The sequence below is a fragment of the Chiloscyllium plagiosum genome, unplaced genomic scaffold, assembly GCF_037043375.1.
Source record: "Chiloscyllium plagiosum isolate Xiang-an unplaced genomic scaffold, Cpla_swu_hap1 HiC_scaffold_36, whole genome shotgun sequence".
Taxonomy (NCBI): domain Eukaryota; kingdom Metazoa; phylum Chordata; class Chondrichthyes; order Orectolobiformes; family Hemiscylliidae; genus Chiloscyllium; species Chiloscyllium plagiosum.
This window is the reverse complement of record NW_028270174.1, coordinates 32,947,290-32,966,145: the sequence shown is the minus strand read 5'-3', so window position 1 is coordinate 32,966,145 and position 18,856 is coordinate 32,947,290. Positions and strand designations below refer to the sequence as shown.

General features: G+C 48.7%; 1 protein-coding gene and 1 pseudogene across 3 annotated transcripts in view; one reads left to right on the top strand and one right to left on the bottom strand.

The window, feature by feature from the left end:
• The window catches only part of ints10 (integrator complex subunit 10), a 70,255-nt gene that overhangs the window by 33,284 nt on the left and 18,115 nt on the right, over positions 1-18,856 (top strand). For all 3 annotated transcript variants that reach the window (XR_015753330.1, XM_087980080.1, XM_087980079.1), the window contains exons 10-14: positions 2,834-2,987; positions 5,637-5,719; positions 8,312-8,458; positions 9,627-9,735; positions 10,921-10,994. Coding sequence is in view for 2 of the 3 variants with exons in the window: in XM_087980080.1 (XP_087836206.1) it covers positions 2,834-2,987; positions 5,637-5,719; positions 8,312-8,458; positions 9,627-9,735; positions 10,921-10,994 (567 nt within the window). In the remaining variant the exon portion in view is untranslated. The remainder of the gene's footprint in view (positions 1-2,833; positions 2,988-5,636; positions 5,720-8,311; positions 8,459-9,626; positions 9,736-10,920; positions 10,995-18,856) is intronic.
• Positions 11,206-17,605, bottom strand: LOC148139923 (uncharacterized; annotated as a pseudogene).

Here is an 18,856-nt window from a genome sequence, read left to right as displayed (position 1 = left end):
GCTCTGAACGGAAACTTTCTAGAGTTTTAAAGCATGAGGAGTGATCTTACTGGTACTTGCAAAGTTTTTACAGGATTGATTTAGATAGAATTTTTTTCCTGAACTGGCAAGTATGGAACTAGGAAGTATAGTCTCAGAATAAGGCCTTTACAGACCGAAAGGAGAAATTTCTTAATTCAGAGGGTGAGGCTTCTTTGGACATCTCCCCAAGGGCTGTGGAAAGTCAATCATTGAGTGTGTTAAGACAGAAATTGATAGGTCTGTGGAGGCTAATAATATTTAAAGGATATGGAGAATACATGGGAAAGTGACATTGAGATAGACATTCATTCATTTGTGGTCTAATTGAATGGTGGAACAGACTCGATGGTTTAACGGCGTATTGCTGTTCCTTTGTCTGAGATGAGAGATTGTCCCAGTCTCATAGCTGAGATGTGGATCTGTTTAACAAGATTTTCAAGGGGCTTTTAGACTTGGTGTTTACAGAATTTGCTCTAACAGTATAAAACAAATTCAGAATAATATTAGAGAGACATTAATATTAGTATGAATGGGATCAACTCTACAACGGTCAATGAGTGTTAGTTTGTAAAATGTGGAACATCAGTCATTGGCTTTTACTATGTATTTTTTTATTGTGGAAAAATTCTGAAAAGTAGTAAAATGGCCCTAGCAATGTGTTTCTTTCACTTGACGAAGAGGAATTAAATGTTTTTTAGATACTTGACATTTTTGAATCATTTCACAGATTGAACTATGTAACCAAAAACTGTTGCACATTATGCCAGCTGCATGATAGCTGCTGTGAAGATTTGTTACCTTGCTGAAACTTCAGATGTGTAAAAACAACAAATTTCAAAAGATTTTCGACTTCTTCAGGGCTTTATCAATAATTTCACAGAAAATCCGTTAGATGTGTATATGCCATATATGAAATGTATTCTGGCTGAGCTTCACTCTTTCTATATTGGTGATCTTGAGTCATGAACACTAGCAGCTCCAATTGATTTCTTGTATGAAATGAGGTCACCTGCAATGGTGTCATTTTGGTTTAATTCAACTCAGAATTTTTACTACGGAACAGGAAAAAATTATAACATGTTAATATTTACTTTATTACAATAGTTGATTAATGCTGTCCATCTCAATTTTATTAATGGGCTCCAGTAACATCATTTGTGTCATAAATTTGAAGCTGATAGTTCAACTGACAGTTTCAATTTATGTACCAAACAATTAAACTTGTTGACTTTTTTCCCCCAGTATTGCATCTTGTTTTGCTGCTAGTAAAATAAACCAGAGTCTGCCAGGTAATAACATTCACAGGCAGAGCAAGAAATAGCTGGAAACAGTCTTGGATTCATAATTTATGGATAGTCACTACAAGTCATTCATAATATTTTTATTTAAGTATCAAGAAATTTGTCAGTAATAAAGACTCATTTTATTTCACTCATTTCGTGACCGAGCAGTGCTGTACTTTTGAAGTGTAGTAATTGTTGCAGTGTAGAAACTCTCAAATGAACAAATGAATTTGTGATATACACTGGATAATTTGTTTGTCTGATGTTGATTGAAGGGTAAATATTGATCAAGAAACTGGGGATAACTCTCCAGCTCTTAAATAGTACTGAGAGATCTTTTGTGAGCATCTGAGAAAGAAAAGCTCGCACCTGGGTTTAACATGGTATATCAATGAGTGTACTGCTGATAGTGCAGCACTCCTTCAGTACTTCATTGGAATGACAGACTTTCGTGCTTGAGTCCCAGAGTGGGACTTGAATTTGCCAGCTTCTAATTTAGAGACAGCAGATCCACCAGCTGAGCCAGAGTTAACAGTTTACTGACAAGAAATGGGGCATTACAATAACGTGATTATATAGAACTGTTATTTAACTTTTTATGTTAATTATTATCTCACAGTGACTCAACAAGATACATTCCATGTAGCTGAGCACTCTGTACGGTTCCAGTTTAATACTTTCTAAACAGGCTGATCTATTTGGTACACGTAGGCATTGCAATTGACTATAGCACACTGAATCAGGGGAAGGATAAATCATCTATTTAACCCCAGCTTGTTACCATTGCAGTGGATCTCAATGTTTAGTTAATTTATCTCTTTTCAAATGGATTAATGATCACACCTTCTTCCCCATACCCTCGATCCAGATTATAACATTCATAATTTCTGGGAGAACTAGTACTTAGGTGTCATTTCTTTGAGTTTAAGTAGTTTAAAACTCTGCTTTTTTGAACAATGCTAAACCTGCCTGGCAGCCGCCACCAATCTGGGTGAAAGTGAGGACTGTAGATTCTGGGGATCAGCGTTGAAAAGTGTGGTGATGGAAAAGCGCAGCAAGTCAGGCAGCATCTGAGGAGCAGGAGAGTCGATGTTTCAGGCATATAAGCCTTCATCAGTCACCACCAGTCTGCCTGACAACCTTTCTGCCTCACTCCATGCTCCTTAATTAATGCTGTCCTTTGGGAGACAATCCGTATAACTCTGTGCTGCATATGTTACAGACTCTGGTTTGAAAGAGATGGATCCAGTGATCCCTGTTGGACATCTCTAGTATTTGCTGGAGATAAAAGAATTCACATTCAGCTATGTGTCTTGTTCTTTATAGTTATGTAGTCTGGCAATGTTCATTGCAAGGTTCATGCATGCAGAACAATCACTTGGGGTGTGGTACAAAAGAATGATTGATTGACACTTTAGGAGGAATCAGTTTATCTGAAAGGAAGAAAATTGGTGGATAAAGATAATTTGAATTTTAAGCAATTAATTTTCCATTTTAAGCAAGCTGCCTTCGTTTCACTTTTATTTTAGAGTTCAGATGATGAAGAATGTTCTGGAAAAGGACGTAGCCGTCATATTATTGTGAATAAAATTGAGCTGCCAAACTCCATTGATGTACTTGAGAACTTTAAGCTTGCAAGAGAAAGTTGGGAGTTGCTTCATTCTCAAGAAGCTTTGGAAAAAGGTGGGTCTGCTCTCATTTTGTACTGGTAAATGGATTCTCAGTCTGCAGGAGCTAACTATCTGTGAAAAGGTGTTTTTAAAAATCAAGATATCTGTCAAAATAGACAAGGTTTTTAGTTCTTTTGAAAACGTACTTCAGAGATTGACTAATTAATAACTGTTACCGCAAATTACCAGCTTGGTTTCTTTATTCCCAGTTAAAAAATCACACAACACCAGGCTACCTGATGAAGGAGCAACGCTCCAAAAGCTAGTGCTTCCAATGTTGGACTATAACCTGGTGTTGTGTGATTTTTAACTTTGTCTACACCAGTCCAACACTGGCTCCTCCAAATTGTATTTATTCCCAGCCAAATATAAATGAGAAGGCATCAAACAATTCAGTTTTGTTTCAAGTTTTTCACATGGGAATCATCTTCCAGATTACTCATAATTGCTTTATAACTATAAGTAGCACTCTATTTCTGCCACAGATCTACCACTGTTAAAGTGTGTGACAAATTCAAGGTATAATTATTGCTTTTGATTTCTTGGAAACTTACTAGACTTATTTCCAGATGGCACAAGTCCTGCTTATTGTATCAGTGCCATTGTAAACTGAAATAATGCTGACATGGAGGCTGAAAAAGAGAAAAAAAGACATGGTCAGTATTATGCCATGCAGTTGATGGACTCCTGCTGTTATCTGTGCAGCAAATTATATGACTTTGATGCTGTTCATTTGTTGGATATAGTCCAGTAATAACTACTGAATTATTACTCCATAATAATTCAGTCCATGCAGTCCATAATTTGAGACCCTGTTCTAAAAGAAGCCAGATAATGAAGAGGTCCTTTCACAAGTGCCAGAACTATTGTCAGATTAAAGCAAAACTGATTAAATGGGTCTCTAGCAGATAAAGAATTTTCAAGATCCCAGTATCCTGCTTTGTCTAATTTATATTTAGATGTTAGATCCTGACTCATACAGTTTTCTCATTGTTTTGAAGTTGTGTTGAGTTTGAGATGTGTTCAACTAAGTTTAAAATGAAAGAAATCAGTAGATTTCATCTGAATAAGTCAATACGATATGTGGTGCATACTTTAACAGAGAAAGTAGAATAAAAGTATAATTGTAAAAGTTAAAAAAGATGACAGGGGAATTCTTATTAGTTGTGCTGAAACCTCTAAAGATAAGCTGTTAAATGGTACAGCAGCATCATGAGTCAGAAATAACAGGTCAGAGCACCCTGATTCATTTCCTAGCGAAGTCCAATGATAGACAAATGTTCCAGTGATTGACCATCATTTGGCATAGTAACCAAGGGCTAAAATTTTCAGGTGTCATCCAACCTGGTTAAAAGGCCAGGAGGAGCTAGTGCACTATCCCAACAGTTGTATGATAGGAATATAATGCCAGGAGCACCACTAGTTGCTTTAAGATTAGCAGCTATGCGGTAACAAGCATACCCCAATGCTGAGAACCCAGATTGTTAGGTAAAGTTGGGGTTGGCAGAGTGTGGTGAGTGTGATTGAGCGATTTGAGTGAGGGGGATTGAGATGCTTAGTGCAAAAGATTAGTGTGGGTATAGGGACAGGTAAGGGTTGAAGTCAGGGAATACTGTGGGGGAAATTTCTTGAGCTGGGAGTCAATAGTGGGTTGCCACTGGTGGGTTCCTGGAGCTCCCAGAGCAGCTACACCCCTCCCATCCAATACCAGCCTGTGTAAATTGCTAAGCCTTTTGCATGGCATTACAAAATGTCAGCAGTTTCGGACTGAGTCTCTTAAATCATTACTTAAGGCTCTGAATAGGCCCAATTCCAAGCATGATGCCCAATGGCAGGTAGATAAAGAGTGCTAACTGGCTGTTTCATGATTTTGGCTGTCAATGAAAGCTGCTAAATTCTTTTGAATATTTGAAATGTTTTCAAAGAGGCAATTCTTAGAAAGGGAATGGTTACTATCTTTCTCAGAAATAATTCAGAGTTGGATCAAAACCATAACCAACTTGTTTATGTGCCTAATTCTAAACCCATAAAACCATAGTTGTCTTTCACTTACCTCTGAAAAACAGTGGGAGTTTAGTCAAATTGCATACTAGATCCTAACATCTATTTTGTGATCACACAGCTCTCTTTGTTAGGATTATTCAGATTGCAGTGCACATATTTCTCACATTGGGGTGTGTGAAGTGGTTATTTTTCTTCCATATATATATATGTCCATTAACAATCAACAGGGTTGGGTTGACTAACTTATTGCATACACTTCCTGGTGCCAAAATAATAGAAAATGGTTTCTCTTAGCATACAATTTCAGAAATTGTTTTTGAAGGTGTTATCTCAGAAGAAAGTGTTTGCTATTTTCAGAAATTTAGCACAGAGAAAACCCATACATTGGCAACAGTTTTGTTTCATTTTTGTCACCAGACAATGCCATGAAATATGAGATTAATTGGTTGAGATTTGTGTTTCCTTTTATGCTAATTACATTTGTTGATATTTTAGAGTTGTTGGCTGCATTGGCACTCTAAAAGCATAGTATCTGCTTCTTGCTTTGCATTTCACTACAAGGGCACATGCAAGTACTGACAAATCATTTTTCTTTTCCTTAACTATTAGTCACTGTTTTATAATGCATTGCAGAACTTTTATCTTTTTTTTTCTTAAGAATTTACGCGAATCTGCATGTCTTGGAAGACTGAAACCTGGTTGTGGTTGAGGATATTCATAACGGACATGATTGTATATCAGGTAAAAGATTTGAGATTCCACTATGTCTAATGCAGATACCTTGTATTGTCAAGTATATTTGTTTATGATTTGGAGATGCCGGTGTTGGACTGGGGTGTACAAAGTTAAAAATCACACAACACCAGGTTATAGTCCAACAGGTTTAATTCGAAGCACATTAGCTTTCGGAGCGACGTTCCTTCATCAGGTGATTGTGGAGGGCTCGATCGTAACACAGAATTTATAGCAAAAATTTACAGTGTGATGTAACTGAAATTATACATTGAAAAATTGATTGTCTATTAAGCCTTTCATCTGTTAGAATACAGTGATAGTTTCACTTCTTTCATGTGTAAATCACAAAATTTTTTTTAAAGTTGCATTCTCAGGTTAGCTGTTAACAATGGTGATAGCTAGACAATATGTTGAAGGTGTTGGCCATTGTGTTCTCTGTCTATGCCATGATGTTTAGATAGATTCTAATCTAAAAAGTGAGATAACAGAGTTTTACATAAATTCATGCAGTTTTTGAGCTCAGAGTTCTACATGAATGTATGCAGTTTTTGAGCAAAGTACAATGTAACTCTGCAAGTACAAATTCACCCCACAAAATATATGTGTGCATGTGGGTCTTTGTCTGTCTGGGTTGGGGGTTGTGAGTGTGAGAATGTATGTGTGTGTGTGTAGTGAGTGCAGAGTGTCTTAAGTCTGTGAGGGGGTGCATGTGTGAGTGTAGGAGTGTGTGTCTATAAGGGTGTGTGTGGGTGTCTGTGTGCACGTCTGTGTGTACCTGTGTCTGTGTGTATGTGAGAGTGTGTGTGTGTGTGTGTGTGTGTGTAGGAATATCTGTGTGTTTGTGTGTGTAGTGCAATGGTGATCACCTGTAATGTGACATGAACCCAAGGTCCCGGTTGAGGCCCTCCCTATGGGTACTGAACTTAGCTATCAGCCTCTGCTCGGCCACCTTCCTCTGCTGCCTGTCCCGAAGTCCACCTTGGAGGATGGTCACCCGAAGGTCCGAGGCTGAATGTCCTGGACCACTGAAGTGTTCCCCAACTGGGAGGGAACCCTCCTGTCTGTTGATTGTTGTGCGGTGCCCATTCATCCGTTGTCATAGCCTTTGCTCGGTTTCCCCAATGTACCATGCCTCCGGGCATCCTTGCCTGCAACGTATAAGATAGACAACGTTGGCGAGTCACACGAGTACCTGCCATGTACAAGGTGGGAGGTGTTCCCATGCGTAATGGTGGTATCTATGTCCACAATCTGACATGTCTTGCAGCGTCCACCGTGACAGGGTTGTATGGAGTTATCCTGAGAGCCAGGCAGTTTGCTACGAACAATGATCTATTTGAGATTTGGCGGTTGAGCTTTCTCCGAAAGCTAGTGTGTTTCAAATTAAACCTGTTGGACTATAACCTGGTGTTGTGTGATTTTTAACTTTAGTCAGAATCTACTGATTTAAGTTAATTCAGTTTTTGTCATTCTAAATTTCTTAGCTTATCTATTGCCTTGTTGAATTAATTTCCTTTTTGTTAAGTATTTCTGTAAACCTGTTCTTATCTTTCTGTTTAATTATTTCCTTTCATTGATCACCATTCATATTTCACCAAACACAAGGTTTTTTCTTTATCTATCTCAGTAAAATTCCTAAAAGCAAAGATGCCATTTAACAGAATTTAAAGTTTGCTTTAGCTTGAAATTTTCAATATAATGTTGTCCCCACTGGTCTGCTTGACCTTTTAAGAAATTTTTTTAAAAGGCTGCATTTGATGAAACCAGAGCACGCATGCTCTGTGCAGCATAAATGTGCAAATTTAAACAGGTTGTGAGATGTGACGGGGAGAAAGGAGGGGCTGGGTGGGATGCAGTCCAGGAGAACAGAAGAACGGGAGTAAGGAGGAGAAGATTGCGGGAGAGTTAATGGCCTGGGAGAAGGGAGACATGGAGGGGAGAGGTGGTGTATCCCCATGCCTGTGCTCCATTTCCCACTGTCCTACATCCTTACTCCACCCTCCATTTCTTTCCACCCTACAGCTTCCTTACTCCCCCTTATCTAATATCTTCTCACTACTTCCCCTGTCCCTTCACTCCCCAGCCCCACCTCGCCACCTCCTCATTCCCTGTCTCCAGTGTTGAAGCTTATTTAAAAGTTCCATCACGACTTTAGTTATTTAAATTATAGTATTAAATTCAAAATATTCGATTTGACATTTCAGTTGTATGCAGTGTTGGCACCTATACTTTGTACACTGGTATAATTTTGAACACAATTGTGTCTTCTATGTTGCTAAGGCAGAGGAGAAAAGGACAAAGGTGGAGAATGGATACATTTTTTGTACAAGTGAAGTTAAACTACTTTAAAGAATTCTAGATAAAAGCAATATTGAGAGCACACTGTTTAGGAGAAGAATAAAAGCACTTACAGTTCCTATAATCAATGATGCAAATCTTAGTTTGCTGACTAAGGAAAAGCAAGATTATTGAAATGGCCTAAAGATTAACTGTATATTTTTGATTTTTTTATCCATGTGTACATAATGGGATTATATAAATTGTGTAAGTGACATTTTTATTGCTGTGATACATAATTGAATGCTTTTGGTTTTGAAGGGTCAATACAGGAAAGCAATAAACAGTCTTCATCAGTTAGGTGCTCTTCAAGGAGCCCAGCAGCATGTCATGAGTCAGGGCACACTTGAACAACAGAGAGCACTAATCCAAATGGCTGCCTGTCACTTTGCATTAGGAGAATACAGAGTAAGTAGACAATGGTAAAGCATTCTGGAAATTTAGAAAATAACTTTTGTCTATCCACTTTATAAACTTGAAACTTTGTATTACATTATTGATTACTTTTGGTTGGATCTGGAATATCTTGTCACTTTGTTTGAAAACCTTAACTTGGATTCATGTTTTTGATTCCCATCATACTCATCAGAAGAGGTGGTTGGACACCTACTGGGTTAATGCAGTATTTGCTGCTGTGCGTGCTGGGGCCCAACTGGGAGTTTCTCGTAGTCAATTTCAAATCGGAATGGTTAAAATGAAATACTGTTCCCTCCCAGGATTGAAAGGGAATATATAAATGTTGCTGTTCCGTAACCCCACTTCAATCAGTAGGATTAGATTAGATTAGATTAGATTAGATTACTTACAGTGTGGAAACAGGCCCTTCGGCCCAACATGTCCACACCGCCCCGCCGAAGCACAACCCACCCATACCCCTACATTTACCCCTTATTACCTAACACTAAGGGCAATTTAGCATGGCCAATTCACCTAACCTGCACATCTTTGGACTGTGGGAGGAAACCGGAGCACCCGGAGGAAACCCACGCAGACACTGGGAGAACGTGCAAACTCCACACAGTCAGTCGCCTGAGTCGGGAATTGAACCCGGGTCTCTGGCGCTGTGAGGCAGCAGTGCTAACCACTGTGCCACCGTGCCGATTCTGGATGTTTAAAGAGCTAGTTGCTGCCACTGCTCTCTGATGAAATGAAGTTGGTTGCTTGATTTTATATATATATATAAAGAAATAAAAAGTTTATAATTTGTTTGTGAAGGATTTGTTAGTTGAGGAATCCACTGTGTTTTTCACTCTCTTTTCTGAGGAATTGCTTTTCTGATTCACACATATTATTTAAATTTCTTGATAGCGTTAATGATTGGAAAGACTACTGAAACAAACCATATAAATCTGTCCAAAAGTAGAAACATTTGAAGAGGATGATGAGAAGGATAGATAGGTTTGATCTGTCAAAAATGGAAAAACTTACCTAGATTTTATAGACTTTTCTCTAAAATCCTTTTATCTAAGTTGATAATAGAGTTGTGATTTAGTTTCACAAAATTTGGAAAGAAGACTAAGAAACTTTGCAATGTAGTGAAGCTGTTTGAATTTGAACCCTTGTTTTCTGACCATAGATGACATGTGATAAGGTTTTGGATGTTATGTGCAGTGTCATTCCATGCGTGCAAGATGTGGTAAAAGTACAAGAGGAAATTCCAAAAGTGAAACCTAGATTTAGGAAAGGTATGTACCACTGAGAGCTGTTTCAATCTTTTTAATTTCTTTCCCCTAAGATTTTGAGGTATGCAAAGGAGTTGTGATGTTTGAAGTGCCTGTTTCCCTTTTAAAAATAGATGTAAAAGTATTGCTTGTAAAGTGCTTCTTTGGTACATATTGTCAATGTAGAGATGTTATTTAGATTACAGTAATGGAAGGAACCGGTAGGCCTGTTCAGCATGGACAAAACATAGGCTGAGGTGTATGATTAGTTTGGCTCAAAGGTAAATAGTTATGATCTATTTTTTCCTACTTTCTTTTATAATGTATGAAATAATTAGAAATGCATTTGGATAATTTGTAGAAAATCAATAATTTGGAAATCTGTAATGAAGACAGGTGCTCAAAATATTCAGCCTCCTAGAGAGACAAACCAAGTTAGTGTGTCAGTTTGATAAAATCTCATTTTTACTTTTAGGAAAGTTCTTCTCTGTGCAATAAATATCTTCAAGTTTTGCACGAGATGTCGTTGGGACAATTCTTCCCAACTGTTCAAAACCAAAATATTCAAATTATTTGAGCTGCGCTGTCACTCCAGAATATCTGCAACCAAATCTAATGTTGATGTGTCAGGAATTTATTTCTTCTTCTGACAGTAGAATTCTTGGTAGTAGTCATGGAAGATTTAAAGTAGTAAATGTTGCGTTAAATTTTATTCCTTCAGTAGCTTAAAGCCTTTATGATTGATACAAATCTGCAAATATGAATGGAACAAGTTAGAACCCCATAATTTTGTGATAATTATGATAGCACTAGCCTAGAAACGTACATTGCTTAACCACATGTTGCTGAGCTCTTGAACTTGCTCCACTGTAGAAAGGCAACAAACTGATAACAGAACTAGGACTGCTTCTGCACTGCAAATAATTTCTTACCTTCTTAGCTGAGCTGCATATGTTGTCAATAAAGTGCAGGGAAGTGGCCAGAATTACCCTTGTGTACATTTTTAAAAAAATTAAGAAACAAATGGTTGCACAAAATGTTGAATGTCTACAGTCCTGACAATTAACTTATGCAACATAGTTTGTTTAACGTGCAAGAAATACTGAGCTCACAGAAATTATCATTCTGCTTAATTTCTCAAAAGATCCAAATGCACCATTTAACAGTTTTCATTTTCTACTCTTTGACCCCATTTATTTTCATCCTCAGACCTCAAACTGTTGCCTTGTACAAGTAAAGCTATGATGCCATATTGCCTTCAGTTAATGTTGGCCTGCTTTAAGGTAAGCTAATTGACTGCACCTCTTTGTCAACAAGAATAATTAACAGATATGTCCTTAAGTAAGGATTTGACTCGCTGTTGCTGAGAAACAGAAAGGTTTTTCCACAGTTGTTTGTTCCCCCTCCTTTGCTTGGAAGCTGGATTTTGCCTGCAAGGTATAGTTCCATAGGACTATTCACTCTCCAGTGTTTACTCAATGAACATTTTTGGGTCTAAGCACGGCCAAGAAGTGTTAACCAGGTAGCCAACTGAAACAGACAATAAAGAACTTGCATTTCAAGTGTGCTTCAAGACCTTGTATTTCCTGAGATGTTCATTTTCAGCTATAGGTCACTATTATGATCATGATCAAGGCCATTGTTTTCCCACTACCCTGCTATCCTCCTGAACAAGAGCCAATATTAATGTCTCATTTACTGCTTGGCTGTGTTGAGTTAACTCAAAAGTATTTTGACTCTCAGACTACAAATATGTGGCTCAGTAATGCATATGCAGTGCATTCACCTAATGGGTCATCAGGGAAGATTTTATTTACATTTTAATTCTTGCTGTAGTATCAGATTAGAGTAAAAGAAGGTGTCTACTCAAAATGTGACTTTCTCTCTCTCTCTCTCTCTCTCTCTCTCTCTCTCCCACCACTCACTCTTTCCCCCCCTCTCCTTCACCCCCTCCCTACCTTCTCACACCCTCTGCCCCACTCTAGCTTCCCCCCGCAGCCCCTCTTGCACCTCTTCTAACCCCTCTCTCTATCACCGCTTCCTCCCCTCCCTCTACTTCCCACCCACTTCTCCCCCACTTCTCCCCCTCCCTCACTTCTCCCCCACTTCTCCCCCTCCCTCACTTCTCCCCCACTTCTCCCCCTCCCTCACTTCTCCCCCTCCCTCACTTCTCCCCCTCCCTCACTTCTCCCCCTCCCTCACTTCTCCCCCTCCCTCACTTCTCCCCCTCCCTCACTTCTCCCCCTCCCCCACTTCTCCCCCTCCCCCACTTCTCCCCCTCCCCCACTTCTCCCCCTCCCCCACTTCTCCCCCTCCCCCACTTCTCCCCCTCCCCCACTTCTCCCCCTCCCCCACTTCTCCCGCTCCCCCACTTCTCCCGCTCCCCCACTTCTCCCCCTCCCCCACTTCTCCCCCTCCCCCACTTCTCCCCCTCCCCCACTTCTCCCCCTCCCCCACTTCTCCCCCTCCCCCACTTGTCCCCCTGCCCCACTTGTCCCCCTGCCCCACTTGTCCCCCTGCCCCACTTCTGCCACACTTCTCCCCCTCCCCCACTTCTCCCCCACTTCTCCCCCACTTCTCCCCCACTTCTCCCCCACTTCTGCCCCACTTCTGCCCCACTTCTGCCCCACTTCTCCCCCACTTCTCCCCCACTTCTCCCCCACTTCACCCCCACTTCACCCCCACTTCAGCCCCTCCCCCACTTCTGCCCCTCCCCCACTTCTGCCCCTCCCCCACTTCTCCCCCTCCCCCACTTCTCCCCCTCCCCCACTTCTCCCCCTCCCCCACTTCTCCCCCACTTCTCCCCCACTTCTCCTTCTCCCCCACTTCTCCCCCACTTCTGCCCCACTTCTGCCCCACTTCTGCCCCACTTCTGCCCCGCTTCTCCCCCTGCCCCGCTTCTCCCCCTGCCCCGCTTCTCCCCCTGCCCCGCTTCTCCCCCTGCCCCGCTTCTCCCCCTGCCCCGCTTCTCCCCCTCCCCCGCTTCTCCCCCTCCCCCGCTTCTCCCCCTCCCCCGCTTCTGCCCCTCCCCCGCTTCTGCCCCTCCCCCGCTTCTGCCCCTCCCCCGCTTCTCCCCCTCCCCCGCTTCCCCCCCCCGCTTCCCCCCCCCCCCCGCTTCCCCCCCCCCTCTTCCTCCCCCCCCCTCTTCCTCCCCCCTCTCTCTCTCTTCCCCCCCTCTCTCTTCCCTCTCTCTCTCTTTCTTCCCCCCTCTCTCTTCCCCCCCTCTCTCTTCCCCCCCCTCTCTCTTCCCCCCCTCTCTCTTCCCCCCCTCTCTCTCTTCCCCCCCTCTCTCTCTTCCCCCCTCTCTCTCTTTCCCCCCCCCTCTCTCTTCCTCCCCCCCTCTCTCTCTTCCTCCCCCCTCTCTCTCTCTTCCCCCCCTCTCTCTTCCCTCTCTCTCTCTTCCCCCCCCTCTCTCTTCCCTCTCTCACTCTTTCTTCCCCCCCCTCTCTCTCCCCTCCCTCTCTCTCCCCTCCCTCTCTCTCCCCTCCCTCTCTCTCCCCCCCTCTCTCTCCCCCCCTATCTCTCCCCCCCTCTCTCTCCCCCCCCCTCTCTCTCCCCCCCCTCTCTCTCCCCCCCCTCTCTCCCCCCCCTCTCTCTCCCCCCCCTCTCTCTTCCCCCCCCTCTCTCCCCCCCCTCTCTCCCCCCCCTCTCTCTCCCCCCCTCTCTCTCCCCCCCCTCTCTCTCCCCCCCTCTCTCTCCCCCCCCTCTCTCTCCCCCCCTCTCTTCCCCCCCCCTCTTCCCCCCCTCTCTCTTCCCCCCCTCTCTCTTCCCCCCCTCTCTCTTCCTCCCCCTCTCTCTTCCTCCCCCTCTCTCTTCCCCCCCTCTCTCTTCCCCCCCTCTCTCTTCCCCCCCTCTCTCTTCCCCCCCTCTCTCTTCCCCCCCTCTCTCTTCCCCCCCTCTCTCTTCCCCCCCTCTCTCTTCCCCCCTCTCTCTCTTCCCCCTCTCTCTCTTCCCTCTCTCTCTTCCCCCCCTCTCTCTCTTCCCCCCTCTCTCTCTTCCCCCCCTCTCTGTTACCTCCCTCTCTCTTCCCCCCTCTCTCTCTTCCCCCCCCTCTCTCTTCCCCCCTCTCTCTCTTTCCCCCCTCTCTCTCTTCCCCCCTCTCTCTCTTCCCCCCCTCTCTGTTACCTCCCTCTCTCTTCCCCCCTCTCTGTTACCCCCCTCTCTGTTACCCCCTCTCTCTTACCCCCCTCTCTCTTACCCCCCTCTCTCTTCCCCCCTCTCTCTTCCCCCCTCTCTCTCTTCCCCCCTCTCTCTCTCTTCCCCCCTCTCTCTCTTCCCCCCTCTCTCTCTTCCCCCTCTCTCTACCCCCTCTCTCTCTACCCCCCTCTCTCTACCCCCCCTCTCTCTACCCCCCCTCTCTCTACCCCCCCCTCTCTACCCCCCCCTCTCTCTACCCCCCTCTCTCTCTACCCCCCTCTCTCTCTACCCCCCTCTCTCTCTACCCCCCTCTCTCTCTACCCCCCTCTCTCTCTACCCCCCTCTCTCTCTACCCCCCTCTCTCTCTACCCCCCCTCTCTCTCTACCCCCCCTCTCTCTCTTCCCCCCTCTCTCTCTTCCCCCCTCTCTCTCTTCCCCCCTCTCCTCTTCACCCCCTCTTCTCTTCACTTCCCCCCCCTCTCTTCACTTCCCCCCCTCTCTTCACTTCCCCCCCTCTCTTCACTTCCCCCCCTTCTCTTCCTCTTCCCCCCTCTCCTCTTCCCCCTCTCCTCTTCCCCACCTTCTCTTCCCCGCTCCCTCTTCTCCCCTCCCTCTTTCTCTTCCCCCGCTCCCTCTTCTCTTCCCCGCTCCCTCTTCTCTTCCCCGCTCCCTCTTCTCTTCCCACGCTCCCTCTTCTCTCCCCCGCTCCCTCTTCTCTTCCCCCGCTCTCTCTTCTCCCCTCCCTCTCCTCTTCCCCCTCCCTCTCCTCTTCCCCCTCCCTCTCCTCTTCCCCCGCCCTCTCCTCTTCCCCCGCCCTCTCCTCTTCCCCCGCCCTCTCCTCTTCCCCCGCCCTCTCCTCTTCCCCCGCCCTCTCCTCTTCCCCCGCCCTCTCCTCTTCCCCCGCCCTCTCCTCTTCCCCCGCCCTCTCCTCTTCCCCCGCCCTCTCCTCTTCCCCCGCCCTCTCCTCTTCCCCCGCCCTCTCCTCTTCCCCCGCCCTCTCCTCTTCCCCCCGCCCTCTCCTCTTCCCCCGCCCTCTCCTCTCCCCCCGCCTCTCCTCTTCCCCCGCCCTCTCCTCTTCCCCCGCCCTCGTCCTCTTCCCCCGCCCTCTCTTCTTCCCCCGCCCTCTCCTCTTCCCCCGCCCTCTCCTCTTCCCCCGCCCTCTCCTCTTCCCCCGCCCTCTCCTCTTCCCCCGCCCTCTCCTCTTCCCCCGCCCTCTCCTCTTCCCCGCCCTCTCCTCTTCCCCCGCCCTCGTCCTCTTCCCCCGCCCCTCTCCTCTTCCCCCGCCCTCTCCTCTTCCCCCGCCCTCTCCTCTTCCCCCGCCCTCTCCTCTTCCCCCGCCCTCTCCTCTTCCCCCGCCCTCTCCTCTTCCCCCGCCCTCTCCTCTTCCCCCGCCCTCTCCTCTTCCCCCGCCCTCTCCTCTTCCCCCGCCCTCTCCTCTTCCCCCGCCCTCTCCTCTTCCCCCGCCCTCTCCTCTTCCCCCCCTCTCCTCTTCCCCCCCTCTCCTCTTCCCCTCCCCCTTCTCTTCCCCTCCCCCTTCTCTTCCCCTCCCCCTTCTTTTCCACTCCCCCTTCTTTTCCCCTCCCCCTTCTTTTCCCCTCCCCCTTCTCTTCCCCCTCCCCCTTCTCTTCCCCTCCCCTTCTCTCCCCCTCCCCCTTCTCTTCCCCCTCCCCCTTCTCTTCCCCCTCCCCCTTCTCTTCCCCCTCCCCCTTCTCTTCCCCTCCCCCTTCTCTTCCCCCTCCCCCTTCTCTTCCCCCTCCCCCTTCTCTTCCCCCTCCCCCTTCTCTTCCCCCTCCCCTTCTCTTCCCCCTCCCCCTTCTCTTCCCCCTCCCCCTTCTCTTCCCCTTCCCCCTTCTCTTCCCCCTCTTCCCCCTCCCCCTCCTCTTCCCCTCCCCCTCCTCTTCCCCTCCCCCTCCTCTTCCCCCTCCCCCTCCTCTTCCCCCTCCCCCTCCTCTTCCCCCTCCCCCTCCTCTTCCCCCTCCCCCTCCTCTTCCCCTCCCCCTCCCTTCCCCCTCCCCCTCCTCTTCCCCCTCCCCCTCCTCTTCCCCCTCCCCCTCCTCTTCCCCCTCCCCCTCCTCTTCCCCCTCCCCCTCCTCTTCCCCCTCCCCCTCCTCTTCCCCTCCCCTCCTCTTTCCCCTCCCCCTCCTCTTTCCCCTCCCCCTCCTCTTTCCCCTCCCCCTCCTCTTTCCCCTCCCCCTTCCTCTTCCCCCTCCCCCTCCTCTTCCCCCTCCCCCTCCTCTCCCCCTCCCCCTCCTCTTCCCCCTCCCCCTCCTCTTCCCCCTCCCCCTCCTCTTCCCCCTCCCCCTCCTCTTCCCCCTCCCCTCCTCTTCCCCTCCCCCTCCTCTTCCCCCTCCCCTCCTCTTCCCCCTCCCCCTCCTCTTCCCCCTCCCCCTCCTCTTCCCCCCTCCCCCTCCTCTTCCCCCTCCCTCTCCTCTTCCCCCTCCCTCCTCCTCTTCCCCTCCCTCTCCTCTTCCCCCTCCCTCTCCTCTTCCCCCTCCCTCTCCTCTTCCCCCTCCCTCTCCTCTTCCCCCTCCCTCTCCTCTTCCCCCTCCCTCTCCTCTTCCCCCTCCCTCTCCTCTTCCCCCTCCCTCTCCTCTTCCCCTCCCTCTCCTCTTCTCCCCCCCTTCTTCCCCCCTCTCTCCTCCCCCCCTCTCTCTTCTCCCCCTCCCCCCTCTCTCTTCTCTCCTCCCCCCTCTCTCTTCTCCCTCCCTCTCTTCTGCCCCCTCTCTCCTCTGCCCCCTCTCTCTTCTCTCCCCCCTCTCTCACCTCTTCCCCACTGTTCTCTTGCCCCTCTCTTCCCCCGTCTTCCTTCCTCTTTGCCCCCTCTCTCTTCCCCCTCTCTCTTTGCCCCCTCTCTCCCCCCCTCTTCCCCCCTACCCACTTTCCCCCCTCCCCCCTCCTTCCCCCTCCTTCCCCCCTCCTTCCCCCCTCCTTCCCCCCTCCTTCCCCCTCCTTCCCCCTCCTCCCCCTTCCCCCCCCCCCTCTTCTCCCCCCTCTTCTCCCCCCCTCTTCTTCCCCCCCTCTTCTCCCCCCTCTTCTCCCCCCCTCTTCTCCCCCCTCTTCTCCCCCCCTCTTCTCCCCCCCTCTTCTCCCCCCTCTTCTCCCCCCCTCTTCTCCCCCTCTCTTCTCCCCCTCTCTTCTCCCCCTCTCTTCTCCCCCTCTCTTCTCCCCCTCTCTTCTCCCCCTCTCTTCTCCCCCTCTCTTCTCCCCCCCTCTTCTCCCCCCCTCTTCTCCCCCCCTCTTCTCCCCCCCTCTTCTCCCCCCCTCTTCTCCCCCCCTCTTCTCCCCCCCTCTTCTCCCCCCCTCTTCTCCCCCCCTCTTCTCCCCCCCTCTTCTCCCCCTCTCTTCTCCCCCTCTCTTCTCCCCCTCTCTTCTCCCCCTCTCTTCTCCCCCTCTCTTCTCCCCCTCTCTTCTCCCCCTCTCTTCTCCCCCTCTCTTCTCCCCCTCTCTTCCCCCTCTCTCTTCCCCTCTCTCTTCCCCCTCTCTCTTCCCCCTCTCTCTTCTCCCCTCTCTCTTCCCCCTCTCTCTTCCCCCTCTCTCTTCCCCCTCTCTCTTCCCCCTCTCTCTTCTCTTCCCCCTCTCTCTTCTCTTCCCCCTCTCTCTTCTCTTCCCCCTCTCTCTTCTCTTGCCCCTCTCTCTTCTCTTCCCCCTCTCTCTTCTCTTCCCCCTCTCTCTTCTCTTCCCCCTCTCTCTTCTCTTCCCCCTCTCTCTTCTCTTCCCCCTCTCTCTTCTCTTCCCCCTCTCTCTTCTCTTCCCCTCTCTCTTCTCTTCCCCTCTCTCTTCTCTTCCCCCCTCTCTTCTCTTCCCCCCCTCTCTTCTCTTCCCCCCCTCTCTTCTCTCCCCCCCTCTCTTCTCTTCCCCCCTCTCTTCTCTTCCCCCCTCTCTTCTCTTCCCCCCTCTCTTCTCTTCCCCCCCCTCTTCTCTTCCCCTCCACTCTCTTCTCTTCCCCTCCACTCTCTTCTCTTCCCCTCCACTCTCTTCTCTTCCCCTCCACTCTCTTCTCTTCCCCTCCACTCTCTCCTCTTCCCCTCCACTCTCTCCTCTTCCTCTCCACTCTCTCCTCTTCCCCTCCACTCTCTTCTCCTCCCCTCCACTCTCTTCTCCTCCCCTCCACTCTCTTCTCTTCCCCCCCCACTCTTCTCTTCCCCCCCCACTCTTCTCTTCCCCCCCCCACTCTTCTCTTCCCCCCCACTCTTCTCTTCCCCCCCCACTCTTCTCTTCCCCCCCCACTCGCCTCTCTCCCCACCTCTCTCTTTATCTCTCTCTCCCTTCTCACCCCACTTCTCACCCCACTTCTCACCCCACTTCTCACCCACTTCTCACCCCACTTCTCACCCCACTTCTCACCCCACTTCTCACCCCACTTCTACCCCCTCTTTTCCCCCACCCCTCCCCCACCCCTCCCCCACCCCTCCCCCACCCCTCCCCCTCCCCTCCCCCTCCCCTCCCCCTCCCCTCCCCCTCCCCTCCCCCTCCCCTCCCCCTCCCCTCCCCTCCCCTTCCCTTCCCCTCCCCCTTCCCCTCCCCTCCCCTTCCCTCCCCCTCCCCCTCCCCCTTCCCCTCCCCCTCCCTTCCCTCCCCCTCCCCCTCCCCCTCCCCCTCCCCCTCCCCCTCCCCCTCCTCCTCCTCTCCCACCCTTCTCCCCCACCCTTCCCCCCCCCCCTCTCTCTTCTCCCCCCCTCTCTCTTCTCCCCCCCTCTCTCTTCCCCCCCCCCCCCTCCCCCCCTTCACTTGGCCCCCCTTCTCTCGCCCCCCTCTCTCTTCTCTCGCCCCCTCTCTCTTCTCTTGCCCCCTCCCCCCTCTCCCCATACTCTCTTCTCCCCCCCCTCACTTATTCATCCCCCTCATGATTTGATAAACCTCTAAAAGATCACCCCTCCGCCTCTGACGTTCCAGGGAAAACAGCCCCAGCCTGTTCAGCCTCTCCCCATAGCTCAAATCCTCCAACCCTGGCAACATCCTTCTAAATCTTTTCTGAATCCTTTCGAGTTTCACAGCTTCCTTCCTCTAG